Source organism: Antedon bifida, chromosome 5 (genome assembly GCF_963402885.1).
Source record: "Antedon bifida chromosome 5, ecAntBifi1.1, whole genome shotgun sequence".
Classification (NCBI taxonomy): Eukaryota; Metazoa; Echinodermata; class Crinoidea; order Comatulida; family Antedonidae; genus Antedon; species Antedon bifida.
Window position 1 is genome coordinate 15,450,545 of NC_136230.1, and position 21,836 is coordinate 15,472,380.

General features: G+C 31.8%; 2 protein-coding genes and 1 long non-coding RNA gene across 3 annotated transcripts in view; 2 read left to right on the plus strand and 1 right to left on the minus strand.

Moving 5' to 3' along the window:
* The first annotated feature begins 2,959 nt into the window (after positions 1 to 2,959).
* Positions 2,960 to 3,950, plus strand: LOC144843360 (uncharacterized). The gene is made up of 2 exons (XM_078700150.1): positions 2,960 to 3,769; positions 3,936 to 3,950. The coding sequence occupies exons 1-2, from the start codon at positions 2,960 to 2,962 to the stop codon at positions 3,948 to 3,950; spliced, it is 825 nt and encodes a 274-aa protein (XP_078556276.1).
* Positions 3,951 to 5,143: 1,193 nt separating this feature from the next.
* On the plus strand, positions 5,144 to 20,333 carry LOC144842713 (uncharacterized). The gene is made up of 3 exons (XR_013612145.1): positions 5,144 to 5,266; positions 6,258 to 6,446; positions 19,939 to 20,333. It is a non-coding gene; the product is annotated as an uncharacterized LOC144842713 (long non-coding RNA).
* The window catches only part of LOC144842635 (uncharacterized), a 298,292-nt gene continuing 285,060 nt past the window's right edge, over positions 8,605 to 21,836 (minus strand). The window contains exon 13 of the mRNA XM_078699119.1: positions 8,605 to 10,011. The gene's annotated coding sequence lies outside the window, so the exon portion shown is untranslated. The remainder of the gene's footprint in view (positions 10,012 to 21,836) is intronic.

Below are 21,836 nucleotides of genomic sequence, written 5' to 3' on the forward strand. Positions count from 1 at the left end.
TTTCCACCATTTCTTTATATTGTATAGGTCAATCAATTATCTTTCGCATGATTTACCATTTTTAAAATTGTGATGACGTCATCATGGTCAAAAGCGTCATTAACTTTGGTCACTTATTTTCACCTATTCTGAACTGTATGTAGTACGTATACAGTATATAGTGTATACTGTACATACTTTGACGTGACGCAAAATAGAGAGCGCACTAACATTTTTTTCAATAGCATAATCGTTTTTCTGCGCGTATTATTCTAACGTATGACGTGCACGTGGCTTTTGGGCTGCGGATAACCTAACTCGTACGTAGTGACGAGTTCAAATCTAGTTTCTATCTTATTCTTCTTTCTTTCCACGAATTTTGTTAGCAGCGTATCTCTATCTTCTGGCCAACATAAGATTGTATAACTTTGTCATAAGATTAACCTATAGCTGTAGATGTGCAGCCAAGCTTTTCGACGATTTCGGAGTTGCGCAGCGTAAGTTACGCGCAATTTTATGAATTTCAATGATTGATCATAGATTAAAAACAAAAAGTCATTTTGTATTGAAACTTGGTGAAAATTTAAGTCATATCAAGCGCAAACTTGCTATGGATTAAAAATGGCAGGTTGCGCAAAAAGTTACGTGCGCACGCGCGTTTAAAATTTTAAATTGTGAAAAATTCATTTCTAATCAACTTTCTACGCGTTACATGTCATTTTGAGCATTTCAAAAATTCCCACGCGTGCGCAATGTTTTTACGCGCTCGTGCGCACGTAGGGCAAAAACATGTTTTTTTTGCTTGATTTTTGTTTTTTCAGCCTTTTCTAGTAATTTTACCAACTTTCAAACAATTTCGACTTAAAATCACGTCATACGAGCACGTAGAATTGAACAAATTGCGCGCGTTTTTGATAAACAATTTCAAAAATTTGTCAAAATTATACCTTTTTTTAAACAGTCATAGATTCTAAACTACATGGTCAATTTTTATTTTTTTTTACATATTCTGAAAGTAGATGAGTTGTAGATATACAATCATGCATCCATTTGGCTAACCGGACATTGTGACGTCATCGTATGGCCACTCGAATATAAAATATAGGATTTTTGTCTCTTTTGTCATAGCGCATCACATTTAGTAGAGCTCATCTCTACTTATCCGTATTCTATTTCCTCCTATTTTTATATAATGTCTAGGTCAATCAATTATCTTTCGCATGATTTACCATTTTTAAATTTGTGATGACGTCATCATGTTCAAAAGCGTCAATAACTTTGGTCACTTATTTTCACCTATTCTGAACTGTATATAGTACGTATAAAGATTATACTGTATATACTGTAACGGCATTTGGTATAGCCCAAATCATTTATTTCCTACCTACTGCTATAATGTAGCAGGCCAAATAAGACTAAGTACTGATTGGCTATTTGTGATAAACAAATAGGTCCAGGGACCTATAGTATAGTAAAGTAGTCATAATAATCTTTTTCTGTGTGCAATATTCTGACGTATGACGTGCGCGTGGCTTTTGGGCTGCGGATAACCTAACTCGTCCGTAGTGACGAGTTCAAATCTAGTTTCTGTATTATTCTTTGATCCTTCCTTCCTTTTTGTGAGTCACGTTTCTCTAAAATGTGTAAACATAACATTTCATAACTTTGACAACATATGGGCATTTACGTGAAGTTGTGCACCTCCTATTTTTGAATGACGTCATAGTTGCGCAACATGACTTACGCGCAATTTTATGAATTTCAATGATTGATTATAGATTAAAAACCAAAAGTCATTTAGTATTGACACTTTGACAAAATTTAAGTCATATCAGGGGCAAACTTTCTACGGATTAAAAATGGCATGTTTCACAAGAAGTTACGCGCGCACGCGCATTTAAAATTTCAAAATGCGCAAAATTAATTTCTAATCAACTTTTTATGCGTTTCTTGTCATTTTGAGCATGTCAAAAATTCCCACGGGCGCGCAATTTTTTACGCACGCGGTGCGCACGTAGCGTTAAAAACATATTTTTTTCTCTTGAATTATATTTTTCAAGTCTTTCCTAGTAATTTTGAAAACAATTTAGACCTTTTCCAGTTTAAATAACGCCATACGAACACGTTGAATTAGACAATTCGTGCGCGTTTTTTATGAAAAAGCTTAAAAAATCGTCAAAATTATGTCTTTTTTTAAACAGTCATAGTTTCTAAAGTAAACCGTGAACCGTTTATTTTTATTACAAAATCTAGAAGTTGATGAGTTGTAGATATCGGATCATGCATCGATAAGGCTAAACAAACATTGTGACGTCATCGTATGGCCACACGAATGTAAAATATAGGATTTTTCTCAAAAAATTTCATCTGGTTTCAAATATATATTAAATAAATCAATGTTAACTTTTTGGTTAAACCAGTTGACAAGTACTTACTTGCTACGTTTCAGCTACTTTCAGTAGCCTTGATCACGCAAATGACGTTGACATGATGTTCTGTCATTCGTCATAGTTCGGTGACTTGCGCCATCTTTCGTCTGATGTTCAGCTTTCTGCTGGTGTCCCCCTTTGGATGCTCGGGTGTCCCTTTTTATTAAGTCATCCCACGACTCTATATCATCCCACGACTATACTGCACACCTAAAATCCACAAACAGAACAATCCATTACGCCCAATCGTAGACAATATCAACACAATATACTACGAAGTCTCCAAATTGCTCTCAAAATTATTATCACCGTTGGTTGGAAACACAGAATTCCATGTGGAAAACTCTAAACAATTAGCAGTCGACATAAAAGCACTGAACAACATAGACATAGAAAAACACACACTTGTATCCTTTGATGTTATATCTCTATTCACAAAGACACCTATAAAACCAACAATCAATATAACACACAACACTTTACTGAAAGAAACTAAGATCCTGGAACAAGTCCAAAGAAAATTAAACACCAATTTGAAAACGGAGGACATCATGGAGCTGTTAAGCCTAGTTCTTAACACGACATATTTCACATTTAATGGTGATATTTACAGACAAAAAGAGGGAATGGCAATGGGCAGTCCTGTCAGCCCCATAATGGCAAATATATTCATGGAAGACTTGGAACAACGTGCCACAGAAACAGCACCATCACATATCAAACCGATTTTCTGGCGCAGATATGTAGACGATGTCTTGGCAATTGTACCAATTGGATTTGAAGAAGAACTCCTCCAACATCTAAACACCATTGACCAGACAGGCCAAATAAAATTCACTATGGAGAACATGAAAAACAACACCATCCCTTTTCTCGATACTCTAATCACTATTCAAGACAATGGTAACATAAAAACATCAGTGTACAGAAAATCGACACACACAGACCAATACCTACACTTTCAATCAAATCATCCACTCGAACACAAACTTAGCGTAGTCAACACCCTAGTGGACAGATGTGAATCCATCGTATCAACAGAAGAAGGACAAAAACAAGAAATGAGCCATATAAAAGCAGCTTTATCAACATGCGGATATCCAGACTGGAGTTTTAAAAGAGTTAAAGACAAAAGGGAACATAGAAAAGCAAACAAAGACAAAGAAATAACAACAGATAAAGAAAAATCCAGAGTCAACATTGGTTTACCATATGTCGAAGGGATGACTCAAAGGCTAGGAAGAACATTGAAACAGCACAATATAAATACATATATCACTCCCAAAAACAAATTAAGAGAAAGTCTCGTTCATCCTAAAGACAAGATTGACAAAGATCAACAGTGTGGTATAGTCTACCAAGTAGGTTGCCACAACTGCAAGAAGGTATACATAGGGGAAACAGGCAGAGCATTACAAACAAGAATAATAGAACACAAAACAGACGTGGAAAAAAATACGGTAGGGACAAGAACCAGGAGCGCTCGCCACTCACAATCTAAAATTCTACACAAATCAGCTATCACAGATCACGCCACCATAGAAAATCACATACCGGATTTTGAAAATACAAAAATATTAGACAAAGAACAACACTACTTATCAAGAAAAATAAAAGAAGCCATTTGGATAAGAAAAACAAATATGAACATCAACAGAGACCAGGGAGGACATGAACTGAGCCACATCTATGATGACTTAATAAAAAGGGACACCCGAGCATCCAAAGGGGGACACCAGCAGAAAGCTGAACATCAGACGAAAGATGGCGCAAGTCACCGAACTATGACGAATGACAGAACATCATGTCAACGTCATTTGCGTGATCAAGGCTACTGAAAGTAGCTGAAACGTAGCAAGTAAGTACTTGTCAACTGGTTTAACCAAAAAGTTAACATTGATTTATTTAATAGGATTTTTGTCTCTTTCGTTATTGCTCATCACATTCAATGGAGCGCATCATGCTTATCTGTATTCCTTTTTCTCCTAAATTTATATATTGTGTAGGTCAATCAACTTTCTTTAGCATGAGATAAAAATATTTTAATTTTTATGACGTCATCATGCCTAAAAATTTTAATTACGTGGGTCATTAATTTCATCTTTACAGTAAATTTTAATCTGTAATAGCTCGTAAGAATAAAATGTGATAATCACGATTAAAACGTTTTCTGGAAGCTATTGGATTGTAGATACGAATTCATGTAAACATTTTGCCAATCGGATGTTGTGACGTCATCATATGGCCAGTTGAATAAAAAAAGTCGTATTTTCATATTTTGCGTAATAGTTCATCACATTTAAAAGGGTGCGCATCTATATTTTACGTATTCAAATTTCTTCTACACGTTAATATGTTGTTCCTGAGATAATTTCCTCCAGAAATTGCTATTTAAGTGTTTCATTTTGATACCGTCGCCATGTTAAAAATTGGAATAAATGGCGGGTCCAGGTCCCGTAATTTCACCTATTCTACACTGTATGTAATATGTATACAGATTATACTCTTTGCATGTATATACTATATGACACAAATTGACAGAATTCAGCACTAACAGCATATCATATTCTTCAGTTCTTGTCATAATGCCATAATCTTTATCTGTGTGCAATATTCCAACGTATGACGTGCACGTGGCGTTTGTCGTTGTGCGGATAACTAACTCGTCAAAGTGACGAGTTTCATGTCTAGTTATAATTGATGTGCTGTATAGGGTTTAGAGGCTGGAAGGTGAGGGAAGATGTAAACAGAGACGACACGAGGCAGCATGTGTCATACAGTATGCTATGATTGGATATTCAATTCGTTTACATCAACGCAAGTTAGAGGAACAACTAAATGAATTGGATTCAGACGAGGTAGGCCTTTAACTAAAACTCTCAATTCTCAATCTACGCTGCACCAACATACTGGGTGTGTAGAAAGCGACGACCTCGAATTGGACGACTCCAACGACCCGGGCGACCTCGAATTGGACGACCTAGAATTGGACGACCCATAACACGAAACCGACGACCCTTATAGCCTAGCCTAGCCTAGGCCCAAGTGTGGTATAACATCCCGAAGCCGAACATAGCCAAAGATCTTTAAACCATACCTTATATAATACTCGCAAGCAAACAATTGATTGAAAAAATACAGAAATATCGCCATTTGATACTGAATGTGTCGATACGAACAAACGAACAGATATGGAACGCCAAGAGTGCATCATTAAAACTGCATTCGACTCGATTAGCACACGAAATATCATAAACATGGCAAACCAGGTCAAAACGGCCCCTTTTTCAGCGGCGGCGTTGGCGTTCCATATCTGTTCGTTTGTTCGTGTCGACACATTCAGTATCAAATGGCGATATTTCTGTATTTTTTCAATCAATTGCTTGCTTGCGATTATTATATAAGGTATGGTTTAAAGATCTTTGGCTATGTTCGGCTTCGGGATGTTATACCACACTTAGGCCTAGGCTAGGCTAGGCTGTAGGGGTCGTCGGTTTCGTGTTATGGGTCGTCCAATTCTAGGTCGTCCAATTCGAGGTCGCCCGGGTCGTTGGGGTCGTCCAATTCGAGGTCGTCGCTTTCTACACACCCCCAACATACTTTACCATGTGAAGTATGTTCCTTCATCCTCATGTACTTTAATGATCTTTAATTAACACATCATCATTGATATGTATTGAGTTATAAAACTAAAAATGTTGAATAGAGAATATTTAATTTACTGAGAGATCAGTTAATTTTTAACTCATGAAATATTCTCACTATTCAAATCATAAACATTTAGTTTATGATGTTTATACCAATCTAATACTTTTTTTTTTCTTACAATTTAACATTTATTTTTAGCAGTTTGCTGATTTGCTGAGCACCTGAATATAAAAAGTGTTACAGAAGAGACATGAGGAAACTTTTCCTCTTACCAAATTTCCAACTTTTGAACCAGGTTTTGCCTGTCCTTGATAGTGACAGCCTTAATGACTTTACTCAGCATGTGACCCCATTAAGTGCTAAATGGATTAAAGCATGTAACTATCTAAGGTATTTCCTGTGATCTTTTTTACTGAACATTAAAAAAAGGCAGCAACCAAAACACTCAACAAAATAGAACTGAAACCAATATAAAGTAACAAAATCCAAATATTTATTCATTATAACAACATATTTTTACAAATGAAATGCATCATCTAATAGAAATATTTGAGTAGCTTTCACCAATTACTACTGTAAATACCATGCAAATTAATTTTTTTAGAAACAAATCTAAAATTCACTATTTTATGTTTGTATTTATTTTATCAGTTAACAAGTAAATAGGATGCATAAAACTCACTGTACTGTCAAATTTAAAAAAAGAAAATTTCGTTTACACCCTATTACACAATAGCTGTACAACAACTTGATAAAAACCTGTAAAAACATTAAAGTCACTGGAAAATAATCAATCATAACAATTACTATGTCCAGTTTAAAGGCATTATCCATTAACATGGTACAAAAGCTTCATACTGTAAATTTACTTTATAACTGTTACATACAAAAAACAAAACAATATTTATCAGCTTGCCTTTAAAGAAATTCATTACCACTATGATGAACTGTGTACCCCATTATTGGGTAAAGTCATTGATATAACAACATTTGATTTATATTAGAAATCAGTAATAGGATTTATGGGATGCATAAAACTGTACTGTCAAATTTAAAAAAATGAAATTCTGTTTATTTACACATTACACAATAGCTGTACAACAAAATGATAAAAAAAACCTGTACTACTGTATAATATTGAAATCAATGAAAAATAAATAATCAACCATCATAACCATTATTCCAGTTTAAAGGCATTATCCATTAACACGGTACAAAGAGCAAGTACAGCCTGTAAATCAAGGAACCATCATTAACAAGTTTGTGCAAGTTGCAACCACTCCTGCAGTTGATATAGCTTTTGGTATTGTGTTACTTGGGTTGTTGTATCATGGTCCAGTTAGGCTATAATGCAGTTCATGTCAGGATTAAGTATGTTAATCCAGGAACTACCACCAGTATCAAGGTTGTGTCAAATGCCGCAAATTGTCTACTGTAGATGTTGAAAGAAAAATGAATATTGACACAATTCAATTTTTTACATGCTTGTACTGTCGTACCAATTTTTATTCACAATACAAACAATAATACAATTGTTGTACAATAAAGCTTAAGATATATTACACTGTAAAAATTCAGAGTCTTTGTAAGGCTCTTTCAGCTTTGATTTGGTTTTCACGCATGAGTAAACTTTATGAAAATGAAATTATCCTAATATTAAATTTTATTATAAACAAATCATGTAAAACTAACAATGTAAAACTAACAATGTAATTTCAGTAAATAAAAATAATTCTTAGGAATATGATTTAAATTTGTTATTTTTATGTCCCATGCATTTAGGATCAAATGAAGAATTCAATGTTGTATTGTTTTTCTATTAAATTCTTTTTGACCCTATTGTTCGCGTTGAGATTTTAAAAATGCAATACAAAAAAGTTAACAATACTGTATATCATTTATCAAAATAGAATATGAAATATGTATTTATGTAGTAACTCTACTAATAAATGTATATTTTTTAAGTTTCAATCAACAGCATGCATACACCACAACATTGTACTTTATCTTTACAAGACTTATCTTGTAAAGATAAGTTTACAATTTTAGTCAGGTCAATAATAAAAAAGATGGAAAAAAGGCTATACCAATGAAATATATTAAATTATGAATGTTAAGTATTGCTAATAAATATACAGTGGGTTTACACATATTTCTCATGTGAAATTTTGGGTACGCCACTAACACTAGCCATAGCCACCAAAGCACGAAAGACTCATCGTAGACATTAACAATATATATATAAAAACAATCCAGTTACAGAAAGTCCTACAACAGTCAATTACTTATTGCACAGTTCATCATAATATAACATATTTTATAGCAATATGACAGGTTGTATGTAAACGAGGAAGTAATTATTAATGTCATTTTCATTCCTTAAACCATTTTAAGTAAGAACTGTTCCCCTCAGAATAATTAATGACAATATTTACAAATACAAACAACAAATAATTTAGGATAATTCAGTCCCTCTATGAGGAAGTAATTATTAATGTCATTTTCATTCCTTAAACCATTTTAAGTAAGAACTGTTCCCCTCAGAATAATTAATGACAATATTTACAACAAACAACAAATAATTTAGGATAATTCAGTCCCTCTAATTGAATTCAACAACAAATAATTTAGGATAATTCAGTCCCTCTAATTGAATTCAACAACAAATAATTTAGGATAATTCAGTCCCTCTAATTGAATTCAACAACAAATAATTTAGGATAATTCAGTCCCTCTAATTGAATTCAACAACAAATAATTTAGGATAATTCAGTCCCTCTAATTGAATTCAACAACAAATAATTTAGGATAATTCAGTCCCTCTAATTAAATTCAACAACAATTAATTTAGGATAATTCAGTCCCTCTAATTGAATTCAACAACAAATAATTTAGGATAATTCAGTCCCTCTAATTGAATTCAACAACAAATAATTTAGGATAATTCAGTCCCTCTAATTGAATTCAACAACACATAATTTAGGATAATTCAGTCCCTCTAATTGAATTCAACAACAAATAATTTAGAATAATTCAGTCCCTCTAATTGAATTCAACAACACATAATTTAGGATAATTCAGTCCCTCTAATTGAATTCAACAACAAATAATTTAGGATAATTCAGTCCCTCTAATTGAATTCAACAACAAATAATTTAGGATAATTCAGTCCCTCTAATTGAATTCAACAACAAATAATTTAGGATAATTCAGTCCCTCTAATTGAATTCAACAACAAATAATTTAGGATAATTCAGTCCCTCTAATTGAATTCAACAACAAATAATTTCATGACATGAAAATGTGTTCGTTTGTTCCCACTGCACATTAATATAATACATTTGTTTTATAACAATTTGATTGGACGATTGTGGTTCATATGATATTAACTAAATATACTACAGTATGGCACTGCAATTCAGTTTTATGAATTTATTTTTTTAAGAGAGAGATTGAGCAACCACACGCTGTGAGAAGAGTCCAGGCTGTTGATTGATTAAGCAACCTGTAGTGGCCTGCTGTCTATTTATTCAACTCCATGTCCAAAATTGGAATACTGCCTTTTTGAATGGCATCATTATATTTTTTTATGATTTAACCAGATACAAAAATACATACAAATAAAAAAATATTTTGTACCTGACATCTCATGATGTCAGGTACGTGACCTAGGTTAAAGTACTTGTATTACTTTGGTCTATTAAAACATAGTTTTATCTTGCACTTTTAAAAACATTATTTCAATAGGTATCTTTATGTGTACTTTATTAACTATGTATCTCCTATTGTTCATACAAATTGTTTATTTGTTGAACTGAGTTACCATATAACTGCAGTTCATATGGTCTATTGTAGGTTTTCAATAGACACTTTAGACTGTTTCAGTAATTCTACAATATCCATTCTCTCAACTGCCATCAAGGCTTTTACTACTTCCTCTCGTTGGTTCACATCTCTTTCTTGCTTACATCGCCATTGTACCAGTGATTCCATCGTTGCTTCTATAGTCAGCGCTGAAAACCTTCTCTCAGTTTGTGATAGCTCAACATCAGCAATACCAAGATGCCTACAGAAATTCTTCCAATCGGTCATCTTCTCAGAAATTATCAAGAAGTCCAAGTCTGTTAAGCATCCTGTAAAAACACATTTAATTGACTTCATTAAATAAAATACATTTGGTTGTTTTTCTTCAAACATTGAGGTGCTAAAATGAAGCAACATTTTATTTATAGTGGCAGTAAGAATTATTATTTTCCTATCAGGATAAGGTAAAAATCATGAATAATGCATGAGCCTAATTACTAATTATTTCTATGATAAAGAATATATAGCTGCCCTATTTCCTAAATATAAGTGAACATAACCCACTAAATATAAAATTTGTGTATGCATGACACTTACAAAATTAAAATACCTATTTCACAGTTTCATCACAATATAACATAAACCAAATATTTTTTATGTTCCCCCTAAAACATACTGAGTCAATATTGGATGTAATTTACTGATTGGTATGGCCAGTAAAAATATATTTGACTTTTTGGTGATGAATAGGGAAAGGAATCATTCTGTTTTAGGTTTTCAGAGGCCTGTAAAATTATAGATACACACAGTAACTACAAATTTAATCACGTTTAAAAATGATAAAAATAAAAAAGTAACATAGTGATTATTTCTACAGTAGTATCAGGTATACATATAGCATTTTTGTAAAATAAAAATCATTATCCACCTTGTCCTGTAAACACTGCAACTTCTAAACTGATGTCATCTTTGTATTCATGTCTTGTACACAGGCTATCAGCTAAATCAACACGTCCCTGTTGTTTTAAAGCCTTGATCATTGTAGGTAGTTGATGTGCCTCTGCATGTTGCCAGCTATTTCTCCATTGAACCAAAACTTCCATCATGGCATCTTCTACATGTTTGTTTTTGCCTGCAATTTTACCAACGTTTTCCCATTTGATTCCAAGTCGCACTGCTAGTCTTCTCCAACTTTCACCTAAATTGTCACAGATGAATAGGAGATCTTGGTCATCAAAACAAGCTGTGAAATAAGAAAAATAATATCAAGACAATGCTTTGGTAAAATTAATATATTATTGATTAATTATATCATAAAGGAAATTAATTAAAAAATAAACATTTTATAGATATTCTATTTTTATTGCCGGTAAGAATCATAATAATTCATGAGCCTACAGTAATTATTAATTATTTTCTATAAAGAACTGTAAGATAGCTGCCCTTCCTAAATATAATTAAGCACTCTAATCCTCTAAAAAATCAAGGATTTTCATATGTTTCAAACCCAGGGATTTCAATTTTATAGATTGCAGAAAACCATTTCTGTATGCTTATATAGAAGCACTTAAAATGTCCCAATTAATGGCATAATCAACTTCATGAATTATTCAGGATTTCTGAAAATTATAGGAAAAAGTAATGATGCCAGCATTCGGGCTATGCATATGAATGCAATATACCTGAATGTTTGATAATCTCTGGCAGTTCATCCTTAATGTATTTCTCAAACTGCTTAGCAAGATCATTACGACCATGTTGTCTTAGTGCAGTGCATAATACTTGTTGCTGATTAAGGTCACTACCAATGTTGCTCCTCCAATGTTCTACCATGTTTGCTGTAGCTTTATCTGTCTGCTTTTCATTATCAAAAATAGCATTCACTTTAGACATTGTAAGCCCCAAACGAACACCAAATCGTCTGCAGGAAAGATCCATCTCTCTGGACACTTTGTCAATAGTTAGGTCATCCACATAGTCTATATCAAAAAAACAAAATTATGAATCAATTGTGTTTTTAATCCTTCACAATAGTAACTAAACATAATAATTATTTTATCATAAAATATACCTTTGTTATCCTTGACATCTGACATATTAACTTTTGATTTTAGAGATGTTATCCCCTTTGTCATTTTATGAGACTTAGCAACAGTATCATCATCATCAGTATCAGATTCTGGATCTATGTTCTTCTGCCTACCAGCTTCCTTTGAGGTAGAAGCTACAATGACAATACAAAAACAAAATAGTGATAAAGTTAAACCAAGATGTACCATTGCTTGTTTTGTATTGTTATTTTATGTAGTATTACTCTTTTAGTTATAATAATCATAAATTAAATTTAGTTATTTATGAATGTATTAGTTTGACTTAGATTTAAAAATGATGATCTTCAAAAATATACACTAATGATAATTTCTGTATTAGCTGAACTGAACAGTTTTTCATTTATAATACTTTACCATCAACTTGTTGGCATATATTGCGCTGTATAGTGTTGATATTAATTTATATCTGTGAAAGTCAATTGCATTCAACTATCGCATGGTTTAAACATTAAAAACCTAGAATTGTAGTGTACGATGATGATGATAACATTCATAATACATCTTTTACCATCAACCGCACCTTTGTTATCCTTCTTGGAGGAAAATAATCTCTTCATTTTACGAGTGATTCTTTGAAGTCTTGAAGTGGAAGCTTGTGCCTTGCTGTGACCATCACTGTCAGAATCTAGAGCTATACTTTGTTTTGTACTATCTCTCGATTCAGATGCTAAACAAAAATAAATCAAAAAGCAACATTTTAAAAACTGTATAAACTAGATGTACATTTACAATAATACTGTTATCATAAACTTATTATATAAATCTAAAAAAAGTTTGGTTTTTTTTACTTCAATCATTTTATAGCATTTATATAATAGTTGAAAGATCGTAACTTCTTATAATGAAGTAACATACAGTTAATATTCATTTTTACACGAATGGTGCAAGTAAAATGTCTTATATCTTTAAGTATACTTAAATAAATAAAGAATATATATATATTCTTTATTTTCAAAATTGTTAACTTGAATCCTCATTCATTTTGTTTGGGTTGAGAAAAAAGTTTTTTTTTATTTTACTTTATCTTAAAATTTTAACCTATAGCAGTGAAACTGATGGGTAATACAAACACAAATCCTCTACCTTTTAGTACAATGTCTCCAAACAGATTACGATAACGTTTCACTTCCATTCCTCTGCTTCCACATGGCAACACATCTTTGTCAAATTTGCGTACAACATGCATATGAGTATGTTCACCTTTTGAACCACACACACAAGGGATGTACATCTTTACTTTAACACCATGTGCATTCTTCTCACTCAAAAAGTGCAATTCTTTTTCAAGAAAAGTTAGTACCTATAAAATAGAATAATTTTATTTAGTTGATTACATTGCTACCCACAAAAAAGTAGTATTAGCTATTTAAAAAAAAATTAGTAAATGGAGCAAAGAATGATAACATGTAAGCGTGTTTCAGAATCGGATCACCAAAACATATTGAAATACAAAATACATTAATATTTTACTTGTAAGTGTACATTACAGTACAACAAAATGTGTACTGTAATATTCAAAAGTTTTTATAAATGATCAAAAAAGTATTTACGCTTACAACTGAAATGCAACATATCCATTTTGTTTAGAATAGAAAAAAATAAAAGCTTGACATATTTGAATATTTGCACTGCAGCCTCAAGTTGTCCATGTTTAAATAAAGTAATTATTAATTATTGTTTAATTATCTTTAATCATCAAAATTGTTAATACTCTACATATCCAACTTATAAATATTATTTTTACATTAACTTACCTTCTTACAGATGCTAGGTTTTGGATCATCATCTTCAGGAAGGCCAGCAGCATTCATGATGTCTGTTCTAACTATTGTTGTCTGCAATATCAAAATCAATTTTTGTTTTATTTTCATTTCACAATTTTTTCTCTTTAATTTTCATTAAAGCAATTGCCACTATAATCTATATATAATCTATATATAATATTATAACCATACAAGATGAATGATAATCACCTTTTAATGTAGATAATTGCTATATTTTCACCGATTTTCTGCCAACATGTTTCTGTTTGTTTGTCTGTAATGCTATGTAATGCTTAGTGTGTTTTATTTATATTTATATTAATTTTTGTTCAAGTAAATGTTGTCCATTTTACTGTTATTTTATTATGTTATATCTATAATGGAGAATATAACTGAAAATCTGAAACTGATAATGTTTCTATTATAATTCTATCTGAGGCTGATATTTTCTCAGAGGTAATTAAACATTTCCTAAGATGATACTTTCTCAGGTTTAGTTTTTAGTCTTTTAGCATCATTTTTATTAAGTTTACCTGAAACAAACGGCAATTGTTGATGGTAGCTACATTTAGAACCACAAAATGATGGCCATCAATATGCAGATCTACATGCTCATAGGACAATGTAGGCTCAACATCTTCCATTTGAAATTCCTCAATAAATTTAGTTGCAACACGTTGGAAGAGATCATCTGGTAGGTAGCCATCAAAGTCATGAAAGAGAGAAATAGCACGTTTCTCTTCATATTTAACAGCCTTTGTATCATCACGTTGGGGCTTTAGGCGTGAAAGAACGTAGAACGTTCGTCCAACATTCTATAGAAACAAAAATGGAACAAGAGTAGTAGATAGAATATATGAAAAAATAATTTAACTGAATATTTTAAATAAAATGTAAATACCTCTTTACTCCTTTTTTCACACATTAACCCAAAGGTTTGCATCAGAGACACAAAGAAGATAATCATCTCATCTGAATCATCCTTCCATATATGCCGCAACAGTTTTTCATCTAGTTTACCCCCATTTAAATTTCTCCAAAGCTGTTTCAAAGATGGCTAAAAAAATATAAAAGCACAAGTGTAATTTGTCAATGCAACAAAGTAATTACTGTTCTTCTGGTCAGTAAAACCTCTTCTTTGGGACAACCTTATTGAAACTTATTTGTGCAATGAATGAGGTTAACATCACAGCTAACATCTATTAAGGGGACACTTTGTTGGGTCTTCCCTTAATGGGAGTGCTACAGTAATACGTTTACAAGCATATATTTTAGTATTAGAATATAATAGAATTAATAAGATATAATTTTGTTCTCTGTGTGGCAGATATTAAATATTTACAGCTAAATCCATCACACTGAAAAACAATGTTTACGTCTGATATTCACCAATAATTGACACCAATCAAAGAAGTGAAGTTTGCAAACCTGAATGCTGGGATCTATAACTGTGATGATTGTTTTAAACTTGTCAACTACTCCCATCAAATCTATAACAATTTTGTTTTTGAGGATCTTGTCATCTGGGTAGAACAGAATCTCACCGATGTCGTGCAAGTACTCAAGAAACTGTGTTCTGTCAGTTATCTTACAACTAGCAAGTAAATCATTAATCTAAAAGGCAAATAAATATTATAATGAAAAATGTAACGAAAAAAAATGTTGAATAATTACAAACTGGTTTTCTGTTGATGTTATCAATCATTTCGTTAATGTTGAAAGGTTGTTTATATATGACATAATACTTTATCATGCAAGGGTAGATTTTAAATCTGAAAATTTCCTAACCAACAGTAAACTCAAGGTTCAATTACCAATTTTTTTTTCTCTTTAGCACCATTTGATACAGCAACCAGAGAAACAGGGTTTAATGCTTTAATGTGATTTAAGAATAAACAAATGTAATGGATGTTAAACACTTATTATTAAAACACATTCATCAATCAATTTTTTTTATATATATGTATCTATTCTAACCTCAGATGTTGGTAGATATAGTTTGTCTTTTCGTAACTTTTGTATTTCCTGCAGTACTTGTAGCCATTTGATTGGCAAAGTAAGAATCATCATCTGGACTAATTTTTGTATTTGGAGAATGATTTTAGAAGCACCGCTCTTTTCAAATGGGAGACTGTTTTCAATGGTAAAGAGCTCTCCTTGATACACCATGTCCTCAAATGGTTTTCCTTCCAGGGCTTTCCAAAGTATATTCTCTATTTCCTTTACCTAAATTAAATAACATCACATTGGAATTAAACGTATGTGAGGGAAATTTAAAAGGTGCCGTGAAAGCCCAGATCCCCCTGCAAAAAGTCTTTCATTTAAGTTATGTCACGCATTTATGTACCCAGTGAACACTGTATAATTATACCAATATAAGAAATCAAATAAAAAAATGTGTACTAAATCATCATAGATATTTGTATACCCTTTTATTTGTTTTATTATAGACCTAACTGATGGAACACTATTATCCCAATGAAAGCGCACATAGTATTTCATTTACACCCTTTTATTTGTTTTATTATAGACCTAACTGATGGAACACTATTATCCCAATGAAAGCGCACATAGTATTTTCATTTAATCTTAGATTTTTACAAAATAATATTGTTTGAAAGTACTTCTAACCTTTACATATATTTTTAATTTTAATTAAGATAATCAGTTAAACATAAGCCAGCACATTACAGTAGTATGTGCATGTCATGACAATGAAACAACCGTCCACCTGATTACATAATAGGGACTTTACGAAACAGGATGGTTAATTTTCTGTGTTTGCTAGATCGCAAAAGCATAAACAAGACATAGCCGTTTATTAGTTACGCACCACGTGAAGACGACAATGACAGGCCAGAGAGAGACAACCATGTCTACTACTAGCCTATAATAGGGCTAGTCTAGCTAGGGGGCCTACCTAGATACTAATGGCAGTAGTTAGGCTACTTACTAGATATGCGTGTATTGAATTGGGTGTATGGCCTAGCTAGAACAGCAATATCTCTCTCCCTCCCCTGTCTCGCGGGGGCCCTTCTGAATCTCTTGGCCTTGGTAGTACAGCAAATGCCTAGCCTTCCTAGCTAGGGGTCTTGCAATCAAACGCCGTTATTTCGTTAAACAATTAAATTAGAAGTGAAAATTACACTTTAAGTGTTTTGAACTGTATATTTAAGGTTATAGGTCTATTATGTACTAGGCTAGGCCTAGGCCCTAGTTGTATTTCTTGTTCTCCGTAAATGGGGAAATGCCAACTTTATTGTCCTCAAAAAGCTCCGCCCACTTTGTTAAATTATTCATGAGCATCGTCCTGTTTCGTAAATCACCTAATATGAGCATGACATGACGTATAAAACAATCGCCCACCTGATTACACAATATGATTGCCAATGTTAGGGATGAAACTACATAATGTTTCCAATGAATCAATTACAATATACAATTTTGTAATGTTTAATGAAACAAAATGTGATGACATATGTACCCTTTGTTGTCTTTCTTGTTCAGTTTTACCAAGGCTCTCATAATGTGTACCAATCAGCATTATCTTGTTTTTCTGTCCTTTTCTTACGTTTACAAAAACTGAACGAATCCAAAACAGAATGATCTCAAGATTTGTCATTCGGTGTTCATACATTTTTCCCTAAATCACAAAGAAAATGAACAACATTTACATTTTAAATTTTTAAACAGGTAGTTTAATAAACATTGTGGCAAATTATCTTATTATTGTGGTAATTATAGCAGCACCAATTTATATAGAAAAACAACACTATCATGGAAATGGAAATAACAACAATCATATATCAGGCACCTGCTATTTGCACAGTTTTTGTTAAGGTAACGGATAACATGAAAGAAACATTTTATTTATGTACAATTACATAGAACATTTGACATTTGTAAAATATACTTACAGTTGTTGGATCACAAACTTTAGCTGGGGCATCAAGATCTTGATTCAGGTTAAATACCACACATACAACAGCATAAGACACCATGAATATCTATTAAAAATAATCATAATTATCAATATTAAAAACCGTTTATACACATGTGTCAGTATACTGGCACAACTGATCATTTGATACTTATTTCTTTCCTCACAAACTGCATGTTCACCTTGGAAACATTTACAATCTTAATCATTGGTTTAATAAATAATGAATGTTTTATTACATTCTCTCTCCCCATCTCTCTCTTTGCTATCCACCTATGCTAATATTACATTATGGTAGACATCAATGAATACTATTTTATTTAAAGTCTCCCAAAACTGAACACCCTTCGGCTGGCAAAATATGTCTGGGTTTACAGAAATTCTGATATTCCAAATGTGTTATCATTGTTTCACATAACTTGTATTATTTTTGAAGTGTAAACAATTGAATAAAAGAATGAAAGAAAGGAAGGTAAAAAGAATTTGAAACTTTTTTGACCTCAAGTCTGGTTTTGGTTTCTGGTAATTAGAGACTAGAGACTGAGTTGATTGTATTCAATAATTTATAATATTGTAATAATAATAATTGTATTTTATAACTGATACTGTTGCCATATTAGATCAACATATGATAACATTTTTGTAATACCTTGGTGGTAGATTCTTACTACAAATCAAGTGAGTGTTAGTGCTGATATTGTAATAAGGCCAAAAGATTACTAGATTACTAGATCCTGATCCCAACACAACCTCAGAAGGAGGTATATGTATTAATAAGTACAAACCCTTCAGTAAGGTGCAAGTATATCTTTATTCTATGGTGTCTCAAACTGAACTGTACAAAGTTATGGGTAAATGGTGATCAGTGATTGGCTATTCTATATGGCATGATAATATATTACTACCACGGTAGTATTGTAACAGGAGGCATACTAAATTAAAGGCAAAACTAAGAAATTAGATAAATCAATACAATTTACCCGTTGTATCACATGGTATATAGGCTGCCCTCCAAAGTCCCAGATGTTCATAACAAACTTGTTGCTATCCACTTTAGAGTCACCACCTTCTCTTACAGAACGAAGTTGGCTTTCAACTTTTTTCAAGAACCCTTTAGGAATTTGTGGTCTATCAAGTTTTTCTTCATACACTGGTTCTGTTGTGATAAAATAATAATACACAATACAACAGTTTAATTCAATATCATTTCAACATTTAAAAACAAAATAGAAATCCATCATAATAAAGCTGTTCCTTTTTATTTAAATCTTGATAATTTTAAAAACAGACAAGACAGATGGAGAGTATATAGAGAGGGATGACACAATAACTTTTTTGTTAAAAGAAAAGGTATTTCCAATGCACTATTTAATTATCTAAACCTTATCCTTTCCAATCAATGGTTTAGTGATGAGTTTATTTGACCATATTGTACTGCAGTGTCATACAATATACAAATACTAGTATTAACTGTCAAAGTAACTTGCAAGATAATATAATATGTTCATTAGCAGACACATGATTATTTCCGCTCCTTAAATCATTTCAATATTTCTGATATCATTACTATGCATGAACAGCACAATCAAGCACATTTCAAAATAAATATTTACCCTCTTTTTGTGGGCTTGGCATTGGATTTGAACTTTTTGATGTTTCAGCAAATTTGGCTTCCTGTTTTGATGTTGATGCCCCTGTGGGGTTTTTCTCTTTTTCATGTCTACTTTCTGAAAAATGTTCTGATATAATTAAAGATGACGCTATCTTGTTGTAATAAGGAGCATAATAAATTAACATTTAATAATATCATGCTTTATAATCAAATTAACTTGACAAGAACAAAGTTTAACTAAATTTCAATTATTACTTTAATTAAATTCTTTTACCAGATTTGGTTTTCTCCTTTGATGGTCCTGCTATTGATGTGTATCCTTCTGTATGGCGTGGACTTTTCAACATTTGTTTAACTGTGACATCAGTGACAGCATCCTGATACATGTCTAAAACTTTTTAATTACAAAAATGTTAATAAAATCATATATATTATATTTTACACTGTTACATATTGGTTTTTAAAAAGCATTGATACCATTTGAATGATGTTGTTGCAATAATTGATCCTCCTTGGTCAAAGTGGATAACAATTATATGATATTAAAATGGCAGTTTACTTATTTGGTTAAAAAAATACAAAAACACATTGTGACATGACAAAGCATGTCACAGGGTGAATTTTAAAACATCTATTTTTATTTTTTTAACAGGAGCATGTATCTGAATAAAGTGAATACTTACAAATATCCTGTGTTGTTTCTTTCAACATTTGTTTGTTACTGGGATCTGGTGTACACACCGTTGTTTTAACCATTGCATCTGTTATTATATGCAATGGATTAAACCTATAGCAAAATGACATTATATAATTCAGAAAAGAATGTTTGCATTGATAAATCTAGAGACACAAAATGAATTTGATGGTATACTGCAATTACATTGTTTTTATGTTGCATTATAATCTTATTTTAAATCCTTACATACCCAGAACACTAAAGGGCCAAATACTTTAACCAAACAACAATTTTAATAGTAAATGTTAATTATTAACTATATTTTTACTCTTTTACATTATGATATTTAGATTATTTATGTTTAGATTACTTATAAGGATCCTAATAAAAAGAAGATAGTTAAGCTATTTTGGCTATGTGTATGGGTGACAGGAATACAAGCCTTGCTTTGATGGTCACTCTCATCGATATTTGCTATGTATTTTGATATTATTTTATGATGAAATAATAAAATTATTCAGGAAAATATTTTAAATGTCTTATTCTTATAATTGATACTACAGTAACAGTTTAAGCGGTTTAATGAAATAGTTTTTAAAAAAATGTAACCACTTAAAAAAAACCAATAAGGTAACATCTATTAGGCCACAATTTTACCATGGCGAATTTTTAAACATCACCAAACCTAAACTCAATGTCACCATATTTTGAGGTTCACAATATCCTGTTAAAAACAAATTGAAAGCATCTGTTAATGTTTCTATCAGTACCTTTTCACTTATCCTTACAGACAGTATAGACCCTCAACAACGTGTGTTCACAGGAACTATGTGTGTACAGTTATATACCAATCAAACAAAAATACATCTACGCAATAAAATATATAGGACACTGTTCCCAACTGCAAGTAGCAAACAATCAATCAACAAAAATTGATACGATATAATATAATGTGCTTACTCTTTTCTTAAAAGAGAATTGATAGTAGAAGTTTTCCCAACATTCTCAAGTCCTACAAAAATAGTTCTTCCTTGATTAAACTTTGTTTGTCCTTCTTCAAGTGCATTTTGAAATGCTTTCACCGCATCAGGTCCTCTTGCCAATATCTCCTCTGGAACATGCATATCTTAAAATAAACAAAATAAATTACTGTATAATTTCCTACTTTCATTTTTTCATGGAAATTCTAAAGATATTGGTATCTGAAATATATGCCTGACATTGGCAGAAAATACAGTGCCAACTCATTATTTCACTAGGCTAGTAAACAAGAAAACTGAGATCTAGAAAACTCAGATATATCCATTCTTAATCAGAGGGATTTAAAAAAATATTGTATACTTTTATAAACTATTTCATTGCAGTGTTATAGATTAGGATTTGCATAATTTTATTAATGTTTTGATTTAATTATTAAATTTACTATATTAGCTCAATATAATTTAACAGCGTGGTAACCTGAATAGCAGAATACAATCTGAATTTTCTACAACTAGAAAATTCAGATATATCTGAGACCGAGTTTTCTAGACACCCATTAAACAGTGCATACATTTATTATAATCTGTATTAGGATTTTATTTTCTTTATTTATCAAAAAAAATTGTGAGAAATAGCACATCAGGAGTGCAGGAGATCACAAAAATATTGGGAGATAACACTCCTACAATTATTCTTCACTTACTTTCAATTGTATTTGCCAACTCTTTTTCATCAGATTTTCTGAGCGCTTTAACAAGTTGCGAACGCTTGGACTCAGAAGTTGATAATTTCATGGCCCAAGCATTCAGCATGTTATATCTCTTTTTAAATTCATTATCTGGATTATCTTGTTTAAAATGATCGATATCTGCCATGGTAAACTCAAGATTTAC